We start from the raw sequence: 11,686 nt of genomic DNA, 5'->3' as shown, positions 1-11,686 counted from the left end.
GGGGGGGGGGGGGGGGCAGGCAGTGAGTGTTAGGGGGATCCAAGGGAACGGGAGGGTTGTGTCAGGCCAGGTAAGCAGTGTTCCCAGCCTTCTGTTAGGCTCTTATCCCCACCCCTGGGATGAAGCAGAGGTGGCTGGGCTGCTGCTTCCCTAGAAAATACTTTGGATCTCAAGTGAAGTGAAGCATCTTCATGCTGGTAGCTATGGGTGCGGATGTTGAAGCCCAGGCCTTGGGGGGGATCACAACAGGCATCCCAAAGGAGATGGTTGATCTAAGCCCTCAAGCGTTGTGTTTCCTGCACTGATGTCTGAACCATGGAGGAAAAAGATTATCCTGCCATCCCCATTACACCCGAACATTTTAAGGCAGCAATTCAAACATTTTGCCCAGCTGGTGATTTGCTGCCAGGACACCCTCCATACAGGTCAGACTGTTGTCTTTTTTTTCCAGTGCCTAAAATATTTGGGCTGAGGGTTTCCTACATCACCTCTGATCCTTGATAGGGGCAGTGAGTGTTCCTTTTCCATTCCCCCAGATAACCTTAGGGAGCTGGTGCAGAGACCTTAGGTTAGAGTTTGCTTCTAAAATGTATGAGGAGGAAGAGGGGGGCTAAGAGGACTTATAGGAGAGAGCCTCTCCTCAGTCCCTAATCAGGAGACTAAGAGAAGTGTCAGAGTCTTCATCACAAGGGGAAAAGAATTTCTCGAAATGGACGTATAGGCCCAATTTCCCTAGCAGTGATGGGATAGGAAAGTTACTGGCTTGGGCCTTCACACACTTAGTGTGCCTGGGCCATGATCCGCCTCCACTGACATGTGGTGGAGGGAAATGTGATGAGAGGAAGGTAGCATGGCAGCACCCTGGGCCCAAATGGCAGTTCCTATAGGTTGCTAGACAGCAGCTTCCCTGCTGTCAAGGTCCTCAGCCCTCCCTCCTGCACCAAAATTATTTGGTCTGTTCCTCGTTTTGTGGAGGAGGGGCATTGTGGCATGTTAAACATTCCCACTGCCTGTGTAATCACATGCGCTGCTCTAAGACACTGAAGAGGGGTGGGAGGAGGGAAGAGCCAGGCAGGATGCACCAGCTGACTTTGCTCCCTGGGGAGTCAATGGGGTTTGCTCTCAGCGGAAGCAGGATTTGGCCCTAGGCCTTTGTCTCCAGGACAGGTGGAGCTGCTTCTCCTAAAGTGTCTTCTGTCCTAATGTAACATGCAGCAAAGGGGGATCTGTCCCTGTCTGTCAGCGTGCTGGCTAGACACCAGCGCTGTCAGGGAGACCTGAGTGTATAAGAATAGCTCAACCAGAAGATCAAATGAGGAAAGACAGGAAGCTGAACTAGGAGAGCTTCTCTTACTTGGCACTGCAGAGTCCTGGCCTTGCCTGTCCAGGCTGTCCTGCCTGCCCAGGTCTGACAGGAGCTGGCTCAACTTGTGTGCTGCTGCTCTTGCTCCACCTCAGAGAGCACAGCTCCTGAAGGTCATTCAGCATCTTCCCTTTCTTCAAGAGCTGCTATAGGGGGCATCCTGCCCAGAAAGAAGGACCCCACATCCTCCTCAGAAAACACCCCCACATCCTGGCTGCTGGGCTCCAGGTCCCTGACAATGGGGCAGTAGGAGTGGAAAGCAGGAGTGCAGTAGGGAAGGAGGAATGGGGCAGTAAGAGTGGGAAATGCTTTCTGCCAGATTTGCACACCATAACTTGGGAATCTGTTGTGGGATAGGACTGAGACTGTAGAGGTCCATGCCAAGGTGTTGTGTGCATGTCTTGCATCATCTTTCTGCTCAGGAGAAAAATACTGCATTTGTTGGTTTGGAATTTTACAGACACACATGATGTCCAGGGAAGCAGTGCAGAGTCTTTTGCAAAATCCCAAATTTGCACGTGTGCACACACACTTCCCATCAAGTTTGCAGCTCCAAAACTACAACCCCTTCATGTGAGAGCCCCAGCTGCACTGCAGAGCTAATGGAAGTGCATTACTAACTGAGTCAGCTCCAAAGGTGCATGTCAGATTTCACAGGCAAAAATGAAAGGGTCCCTGCCTTAGGGCACTTGCAGCCTGGTGCGAAACAGAGCTATGAAAAGAGGGGTTTTTTGCCTTTTATTTTCTTCCTTTTGTCTGCTGGTAGACAGGCTTCTCCTCAGGATGGCAAGGAGCTGCCTGGTGCAGTGTCCTCTTAGACAGAGGAGGCTCCCTGAGTGTGCCTGACAGTTCCCATGGTTGTAACCCTCCCTTTTTCTGTTTTTTTTGCTCCCAGGCGGCGGGACTGGCAGACAGAGCGAGAGGAGCGGGAATAGTACGTTGTTGGTTTTTTTTCAGGGTGTTTTTTCTTTTACCTCTCTCTCTCTCTCTCTCCTTCCCTGTCATTCTCTCCTGCCTTTTCTTTTGCAGTTTTTAGTCTTGTGTCTGGACTAATCTGAGTAGCTGGGAGTTAGGGCTTAGGGTCTGTGTGTTTCAGTTGATGCAGGCTCTTCCCTTTCTTCCATATGCCACATCTGAAGGAGCCCCATCCCTTGCCTTTTCCTTCCCAGATACCCGACCCTGTCCTCTGAAGGAGGGTCCCCCCAAGGAGCAGCCTGCCCTGCGATGCTGGAGGCTGCCACAGAATTAACTGTTCCTTACTCCAAAGCTTGTGTGTTTGCACTCTGTTCATCCCATCCCCCACCTCCCAAAGGCTGGTTGCTTCCCACCCTGCTCACCCCTCCTCTGTCCATCTGCGGATGGCAGTGCTGAGGGGCTTCTCTTGAAGCCCTTGACTCAGACTACAGTTCATTGCCACCACACAGTTGGGGTGGGAAAGGAAAGGGGCTTTTCCCATCCCCATGTTCAGAGGCACAGGAGCCAGAAGTCTGGTTCTGCCCCTCCAGAAGGAGCAGCTGTGAATACAGGTTGCCCTCTGACTCCACAGGCATCCCTCGTTGTGCCTTCTCTTAAGCAAGGCCTTTTCCTCATGCCAATCAATTCAGCTGTGCTACCGGACCAGCGAGGGGTGGGTGGGGTTGTGTGGAGCAAAACAAGAGCTGCTCTCCTAGTCCTTGGGTCTTCCTAGATACCTAGTTTTGGAGAGGGCCTGGTAGGTCAGGGGTGTGGTTATTGGAGTTTGCTCCCTACTATCCCCTGAGTAGTCAGCCTGCTATGGGGGGCAGGGCCTCTCCCCCCTCCCCATGCACCCTAAACCTAGCAGTTGTGCCAGGGGATGGCACTGTCTTTGTCTTCCCTAAGCTCATACTCCGTGTACAGCCAGTGTTGCAGGCATGTGCTTCCCGGTAGGGCTATGGAAGGCACCTTCCGGTACCTTGGCCTGACACTGCCTGTTGCAAAACCCCAGCAGCAACTGCTGGTCTAGCAACTTGGTCCAGATAGATCCTGTGCCCACACATGTTCCTTCTGCTTCCCAGCAGGGACAACATCCTTACACATTTTGACTACTTTTTTTTCCAAAATATGCACTCTGCCCTGTCCCCACCCTAGAGAGCAGTGATCTATTTGATCACCTGGTCTTGTTTGCGCTACTCTGCCTGGCCAGACAGCCAGTGCTGCGTGGGAGGGGACCAGCTCTCACTGCAGAGCACAAAACACACCCAGGGCCCGGCACAGAATCTCTTTGGGGAGGCAGTACCAGTCCCCTGAGTCCTGCTCGCCCCTTCCTTCTCTCTTGTTCCACCCTCCTCCCCCTCCTGCCCCGGCAAGGATCCTCTCTCTGCTGCCTAGGGGGATCTCACAGCCTGAGCCATGATATGCTTTGTTTTGATGGCTACTAGCTAACAACTGCTGGAGCTGAGCAAGGAAAACCCAGATTGAATCTATCTTCTCCCCACCCCCACCCCAGGGCTGGCAGCAGCTCTCCTTCCCAGCTGTGTCTCCACGCAGGGTTGCGTTGGTGTGTTGTGCACACGGGTATGGAGAAACCTGCAAGGGCTGCAGCTGGTCTGCTGGCCACCAAGGCCTGATGTTCACAGCCTGAGACCCAGGGCATGGTTCCCTGCACAGCATCACTCCTAACTAGCACAGGTGGCACCCTCATCTTAGAGAAGTGCTGGCTTGCTTGTGGATTCACCTGTCTGCTTGTGTCCTTGTTCTTCCTGCTGCCCAGACCCATGCCAGCCATCCCCTGTGCAAGCTGGAGCAGAGGATGGCTCTGTTTCATGGGCAGGGAGGGAGGCAGCAGGCTAGGCCCCAGCCCTCAGGTAGAAGAGGTCCTGTCCCACATCCTGCCCACACTGCTGCCTCCTGCTTGGCTCAGCGGCCAACCTGGGGCTAGTCTGCCTGGCAACACGTTGCCCACGAGCTCCCCCTCGTGGATCCTGTGCACATTTATTTCCCCGTGCCTGAGGCCCAGACTCCACGGCGAGTGAGTCATAGTTGCGCAGGCACTGCGTCCTACAGGATGGGCCTGACAGGTCTCATCCTGACCCACTTGCAGGGACCAGGGCAGGATCGCAGCCTAGAGCACATTTTGCTCATGCTTTGCTCAGTCTTGCTTTGGGGGGCCTGGCTGTAGGGGCTCCTGGCATCCCTGGGTACAGTGTTCGCAGGAAGGGGCATATGAGATCCGTTCTGCCTCCTCCTTCCTGTAATGGTGCAGTGCTGCTTCCAGGCATGTCCCCAGTGACTGCCCCCCCTTCTTGACATTCACACTTGGCCTGGGGCTCCAGACTGGCCGTCTCCCACTCCCCTCACATCACCACCACCGTCTTTTGTGTTGAGTCTGGCCGGTGAGGTTTGATTTCTGCTCTTTTCTCTAAATGGATCCCTCTGACACTGCTCTCCTCCGAACAGTTTTGGTCTGTGTTGTCTGACTGGAAAAGGAAGGTCCTGGGATACAGCATAGCTACCCAACTGCAGAGCTGCAGGGATTGCTGCTAATCCCTCTCTGCTCCAGGACAGAAGGCTTCTGAGACTGAAAGGGCTTCAGGCTTAGCTCAGGGTCTCCCCTGATTTGTGCAGAGAGGGGACTCTCCCCTCCTTCCCTTAGGGAGTGGCACATCTGCACCTTCAGCTGCAGGCTTCTTTCTATCTGCTCCTCTCATTTCCCTCCCCATGTCCCTGAAGTCCTCCTTGATCTTCTTTAATCGCCTTTTGCTTGTGTCCTCTCTTCCCCGGCAGCAGCAGGGGGAGTGGTGGCGAGATCAGGCCACTCTGCAGCAGCTGCCCTGCTCTTCTCTAGTCCTCTGCCAGGATGCTTGTGGGGCAGCCTGGGCCCTCCCAGTTCCCTTCCTCTGTCATAGAAGCCCCTTTTCTGGAGAGTCATTAATGAGGACCAGTTACCTCTCCTCTGCTGGCTGCTTTTGTGCTTGCTTCTCAGTCCCTGTTTGGGCTCCTCTCCAACTAGTCCTGTCATCATCTAGCACCCCTAATGGGGGCCAAGTTTTCCTATTTCCAGTCTTCCTGCCTGCCTTCTGTTCATCCATCCTTCTGCCTAAGGTGTCAGCCTCCCATTACCACTTTTTTCCCATCACTTCTCAAGGTCTCTCTTAACATTTTCAGCTGCTCCTTTGCCACACAGCTGCCTGTCATGGTCCAGAACAGCAGCTCAGTCTCCTACCAGGCAGGCTTGCATGCTTCAGTAGCAAGTTCTGTCTTGTGAGCTCACTGCCATGGGCTCTACTTCTTGCTGCAGGATTAGGCTTGAGCATCTCAGCTTCCATTAAATGCAGTCCCTGACTGTTGGCAAGATAACACGAACCAAGTGTAGCCAAACCATGGGTGCCTGCCTGAGTTTACAGAGAACCTGAAAGAATAGCTATAATGAGGTGAATTTCCTTGTTCATCCAGCTGGGATATTAACCCTGAAACATAGTGATGACAGCATAAATGTGAGCACTGTTTACCATTTCATTGCTGATTTGACAGAAACATCCAGCTGACATGCTTAACCTACAATCTCAGGCTGCTCCTTCCCTCTCACCAAGTCTGGAAGCAGCTGTCTCCTGTTATCTCCCAAAACCTCTAGGTTTCCCCTTTTAACTGAGGTTCGGTTCCATTTTTCACCCCAGAGCCCTCCAGCACAGTGACAATTGGAGACAATATAAAATATCCAAGTGAACAACCCAACCTGTTGCACTACCCCGTTCTCCATCTCCAGAGTCATTCTGAAGTTGCTACAAAATCTGCCACGGCCGTGTGCTGTGGGATGCAGGGATCAGGCTACAAAAGTATGGTCTGGCTTGCTGAAGAGCATGTGGGGCCTTTTCTATAACTCAGCTCTTCAGAGAGGTCTCTTCTGCAGTCAAGTTTCACAGGCCTCCCCACTCTTCACTGTCCAAGTATCCTACTGTCCAGTTTCTCCCTCAGGTAGTCCCTCGCTCCCTTTCCTGCCTGATCAGACATTTATTTTTTCACTCACTGCTTTCAGCACCCCCAGCTTCCCCAGGAGCTAGCCTCCCTGGGCTCAAAAGGGGGAGTAATGTCTCCTTCTGATGGAAATACTCTGCAATAATAACCCCAGGCTTGGCCCAAAGCCCCCCAAAGGGTAGAGCACCTATTGCTTTCTGTTGGCTTTGGAGCAGTCTTGGAGCTAAACCCCAGGGGACCAGGTCTGAGACTGAGAGCCTTCTGTGCACTCCATCCCCGCAGCCTCCACTGCTATGATACAGCTATGAGAGAACTAGTTGGCTTATGCCATGCAAGTGAATGACACCCCAAGTGACCCACAGGAAACATGGTTTGGTTAGTACACCCCCACCTCCCCAGTATGTTCCACCATGTAGCTTCGTTCGCTGAGGGGAAATTGCTAATACACAGCACTCAGTGTCTTGGCCTCTGCCATCCTCATCCTCTGCAGGGAGTAGCTGCCTCTTCCCCCTCTATTGCTCTCTGCCTTCCAGCCCAGAGCAATTCCCCAATCTCTGCCCCCACACCCTGTTTTGGTTTGGTTTCCCCTCGTGGGAATTGAGGATTTCCCACCTGCTCCTGAAGCACAGACTGTGCTGAAGTTTATGGAGCAAACTATGCCAAGCCTGCCTCCAGGGAGCTCAGCCAGTCCTCTCTGGCTTTCCCAGCAAAAATGAGGGACAAGCTGCTGCTCCCACTGGGCACTACCCAACTGCACTCTGAGCAGCTTGCAGGCTGTGATAGCAGGACAAAGGCTGAGGATAAGGGGTTGGGGAATTAGGTCAAGATAGTCTGCATATGGCCCCTGAGGTACCCAGCTCTCCTCCTTAATGAGAAAAGTGATGTCTACAGAAACTACGTGTCCCAGGATGCAATCCAACCTGTCTATCCAGTCTTTGGTCACCTTGAGAAGGATGTGTGAGAAATGTTGCTGTTCTCTCCAGAATTGTAGATGTGCCCCCTAACGGCAAAGCCAGCCAGAGACTGAATACTAGAGGTGCCTCCATACACTCCTGCCTGTTCATATGCTTGACCCTCAGCTTGCTCATAGGAAGGAAAACAGGGTCAGGCAGTTAGAACAGGTCTGGGGGGCAGGTCACCTGGGTCCTGTTCCTGGCTTGGCCACGCTTGCCTCTATGTGATCTTGAACAAGTCCCCTCCTCTCTCTGTGACTCCATTTTCCTTTGGAAGAATGGAGCTGATGATATTGCCAGCTAAATCCCTAAATGCATGAAGGAAAATGTTACGATATATTTGCAAAACTGTGTACAGCACTATAATATCCCCCAGATGCTAACTCACTCTGTCCAGCCCTCTCATTCACCAGAGGGACATAGAAACTGCACCAGTGTCCTGTCTCGAAGGGCATTTTTACACATGCATGTTTCGCTTTAAAGGTGCCTTGCATTGCACCTCAGAGGTGCTTTAATTCAAAAGTGCACCGCTGCCATTTTCTGCCTGTTGACGCACATTTCGCCACTTATAGAACTGCATGCAGTGCAGTGAAGCTCACCTCAGCTCATGCGGAGCAGGCTCCCCAGTGTGCGGGGAAAAAAAGTATGTGTATAAATGCCCTAAGGTTGCCCAGTACCAAAATGCTTCAGGAAAACATGTCAGTACCTACTAGTGGGTATTTATAGAGGAACCTGTGCCCAGGGAAGTCATTGGTTTAATCATATATCGCCCATACACATTTCTCCCTGAGCTAGTTCCTGGGTCTTCTTGTATTCCTCATGAAGTCTTGTTCTTATATTTTTAAACTTGGCCTCAGCATTCTGCTTGGGCAGTCACATGTTGTCTGGCAGCAGTTTTTAAACTGGGATGTATGTACCCTGAGGGATACATGCCTAAATCTTAATAATGATGGTGGAGTTTCTGATTGTTCATTGCACAGTGAGTAATGGCATTGATGTTGGCATCAACACTCTGTCTAAGGAATGAACATGCAGAAACATGTCAGGTATGTAGGATACAAGTAGCAATATTTTGCAGGTAAAAGAGTATGCAGCCAAAAAAAATTGAAAACCACTGCTATATGGGATTTTTGTTTAATTAACCAATTTGAAGTTGTCACCTAGATTTCCCATGTGGCTCCTTGCAGCTGTCTCGCAAGCAACCTACTCATGGCACCCATTACCATGGAGCCCTCTCCTATATCCCCTCTTATCCAATATCCATCCCCACTCCAAATTTGGTAGGCCTAATCTCTCCTCCTTAGCAGCATCCCCAAGACCCTCCTCACCTGGGGGCAACTGTGTCCTCACTCTCTAATACACGTGCACAGGCGCATCATGTTCTCTGGCCTTTGGTCTGAGCTGCAGCTTAGCTGTCCTGCTGTTGCTGACCAGACCTGGCTGGGAGTGAGGGACTGCTGGGGAGAAAGGGAGAGGAAGGAAAGGGAACCTGCTTAAACATACTCTCTTTGTCTGTTCCTGTGAATGACAGTAGAGCTCTATGTCTGTCTGTCTGTGGGTCAGGCCCTGGAGGCCAGTCTTGTCCATGTGGTATGAGGAGGGACTCTGCTAACTGCTTGACACTCTGCTCTCTGAGGCTCTTCTCTCTCCATCTCGCCTGGGGCAAACTGACCTGAATTAACCTCTGATCTTCTGGGTGCTGCTGCTTCCTGGCCAGTCTTCTCTGCTTTCTTCCACTGACTCATTGATTTTCTTCCCCACTGTTGTAATTCCAGTGTGGCCTCTGCCCTGCACTCTGACAACCACGACCGCTATGAGCGCCTCACTTCCGTCTCCAGCTCCGTGGACTTCGACCAGAGGGACAATGTGAGTAGCAGCAAAAATCAGTGTAGCACCTCCTGCCTAGGTGGCTTATAGTCCATTGCATGTGCCAGCTGAGCCTTGGGACCAAGCCAGCATCATCCTTCCCATCCCACAGGAGGAAAACAGAAGTGCAGAGAAGCGAAGCCTTTTACCCAAAGCCATAGAGCAAATGAGTCCTGACTTGTTGTCCAGTGCTCTAACCACTAGGAAATACTCCACTCCTGGTTCTGGGGGAAAAAATCCAGGTATCCAGATCACCCCACCACACCCTGTCAACCAGTTGCAAGAAGTGAGGTTCTCAAACTATGGTCCCAAATGGGTGGTGGCTGGTTACATGGTGTTGGCTCTTCCACCTCACAGCCAGCTGATAAATTCTTTTAAAAGTGACAAGGCAGTTGAATGGTCCCTTGCTGTGTCCTTTTCCTCCCAACAAGCAGCTGTGGTTAAGTTAGATGGCAGAGTCCAGGATCCAGCAAATCCTGGTGGGCTTCCCACGAGACATCTCTCACCCCAGACCTGCTCTGTACTAGGGGAAGCTTTGACTTAGTTCCTGCTCCCTCTTTGTCTCCTTGCACATTGCTCCTCATCTGGCCACTCTGGGCCTGACCTTGTGAGGGAGAGCTTCTGGGCTCACTGGTCACTAAGGAGAGTTGAGCTGTCCCCATCACCCATGATCATAAAGGAAAATGGCTCCTTGGGAAGGGTGACCAGCCAGTTGGTAGTATTGTCACAGACCAGACCCTGACACATGCTGTGCTCAGGCAACATCACATGATAATCGTGACCTACCCCAGATGGGCATATTCACGGTCCTGTACCCCCTGAGCATGTATGGTCTGTGTCCTCCCGGAGCCTTCCACTTTGGCAGTGTAAGCCAGTGGGAATCAGGGAGATGGGAGAGCAAGCGCAGCTTTCTGGTGCCTGGAGAGGAGTACAATTTACACAGAGCCCTGGTCTGTCCGAGGAGGGCCACTTCTGGGAATGTCTAGCCCAGCCACCCCTGTCTCCATGCTCCAAACCTGGGAATGTGGTGGTAAAGTGGCTGTGGGAGTGTCCCCCACAAGCACCCAAGAGACCAAGGTCTTAAGACTGCCTGCAGAGAGCGGACTTGGAGAGGCTTCCCTTGCATATTTCTTTGGTTTGTAGTGTGTGAGCGGCAGCTGTGGGCAAAGCCGGGGACACTGTGTAGACCTTCTCCTAGGGCTTTAGACAGGGGTGTGCTGAGATGCCACGGTGTAACACAGGGTTCTGTTGTCTCTCTGTGCAGGGATTCTGCTCCTGGCTGACAGCCATCTTCAGGATAAAGTAAGTGCAGCCTTGGATCCAGGCACTGGTTTTACAGCAGAGATCCTGCCTGGACCTAAGTAGCAGAAGAGGTGGGGGAGACTTCACCCTTTAGAAAGTTAGCCATTTGTGTTGTAGTTGCACCCAGAAGCCCTGACTGGAATCCAGGCCCTTTGTACTAAATACTTTACACGCATGCGGCAAGAGACATTCCCTGCCTCAAGCAGCATGCAGTCTGAGCAGCAAGGACAAACTGTGAAAGAGTTATTCCCTTATCTTACAGAGTGGGATTGGAGACAAAATAGCTAAGTGACTTGAGTACACCCAGCAAGTCAGAGGCAGGAAAAGGAAACCAGCCCTGGTCTTCCACAGCTCTGTCAAGTGCCCTAGCTGTAACCCATCCACCCTGCCCTGCCCCACCTCCCCTGCTTTGAGGAAGGGATCTGCCATAGCCTGCTCAGTCCATTGCTATCAATAAACCAGGGAGCCTAAAGTAGCAGGGGGCTAGATTTGAGGACCCAGGAATCCCCTGTCCATCTTACTGTATTTACTCAATTCTAAGATGAGATCCATTGCCCCACTTAACATGGGAAGAAAAGCCCCTCATCTTAGAATCATTTATGGGGAGAGGCAGGCTGCTGCTGTGGCTTGAGCTCCATCCCCTACCCAGGGTCAGTGCCAGAGCTGCTGCCTGCCCCCACCCCAATCCCTGCTATCTCCTTCCTGCAGCTTCTCCTCATCTCCCCTATCCCTCATGCAGCCTCTTCTCCCCTGCCTGCTGCTCTCCCTCCATGTTTACTTCTGCTCCATGCCGCCAGACTTCATTCAAGCTGCAGCTTGGGGCACTGAGCATGGCCCCAGAGCAGCACTGCACAGCCCACGTGTGTTGTGTGCCCCAGGCTAGAGCAAGGATGGAGTCTGCCATTGCAGAGCAAAGGCAAGGGGGCAGGAATGGGGGGCAAGGGCTGGGGGAGGAGAGGGGAGGGGAGGGTAGAGCAGAGGCAGAGGGGGAAGGGAGTAGCTTGAGGCTTGGGGGAGGGCAGGCACAAGCAGGGGGTAAGACGTTTGACCTCCCCACACCACCTATCATCCTGCTGCCTGCCCCCCTACAGTGGTGGAGGGAAGAATTTAAGGCAGTTCTTCAATAATTAAATTCTATACCTGGAAAATTATAACACAATAATTTTTCCATGTATAAAATCTAGTTATTGGGGGGTCATCTAAGAGTTGAGTAAATATGGTATGTTCCTGTATGACCACATGGACCCCTAGCCGCCAGTGCGCTCAGTGC

At 52.2% G+C, this 11,686-nt stretch overlaps 1 protein-coding gene across 3 annotated transcripts in view; it reads left to right on the top strand.

Annotated features, from left to right (window-relative positions):
* Positions 1 to 11,686, top strand: part of TMEM63B (transmembrane protein 63B) — a 43,743-nt gene that overhangs the window by 10,503 nt on the left and 21,554 nt on the right. For 2 of the 3 annotated variants that reach the window (XM_019526822.1, XM_019526821.1), the window contains exons 4-6: positions 2,259 to 2,297; positions 9,024 to 9,114; positions 10,379 to 10,416. In XM_019526822.1, coding sequence (XP_019382367.1) covers positions 2,259 to 2,297; positions 9,024 to 9,114; positions 10,379 to 10,416 — 168 coding nt within the window. The remainder of the gene's footprint in view (positions 1 to 2,258; positions 2,298 to 9,023; positions 9,115 to 10,378; positions 10,417 to 11,686) is intronic. The other variant, XM_019526823.1, reaches the window with a different exon arrangement.

This window comes from Gavialis gangeticus, unplaced genomic scaffold (genome assembly GCF_001723915.1).
Source record: "Gavialis gangeticus isolate Ggan-Ray unplaced genomic scaffold, GavGan_comp1, whole genome shotgun sequence".
NCBI lineage: Eukaryota > Metazoa > Chordata > Crocodylia > Gavialidae > Gavialis > Gavialis gangeticus.
This window is presented reverse-complemented; position numbering and strand designations above follow the sequence as displayed.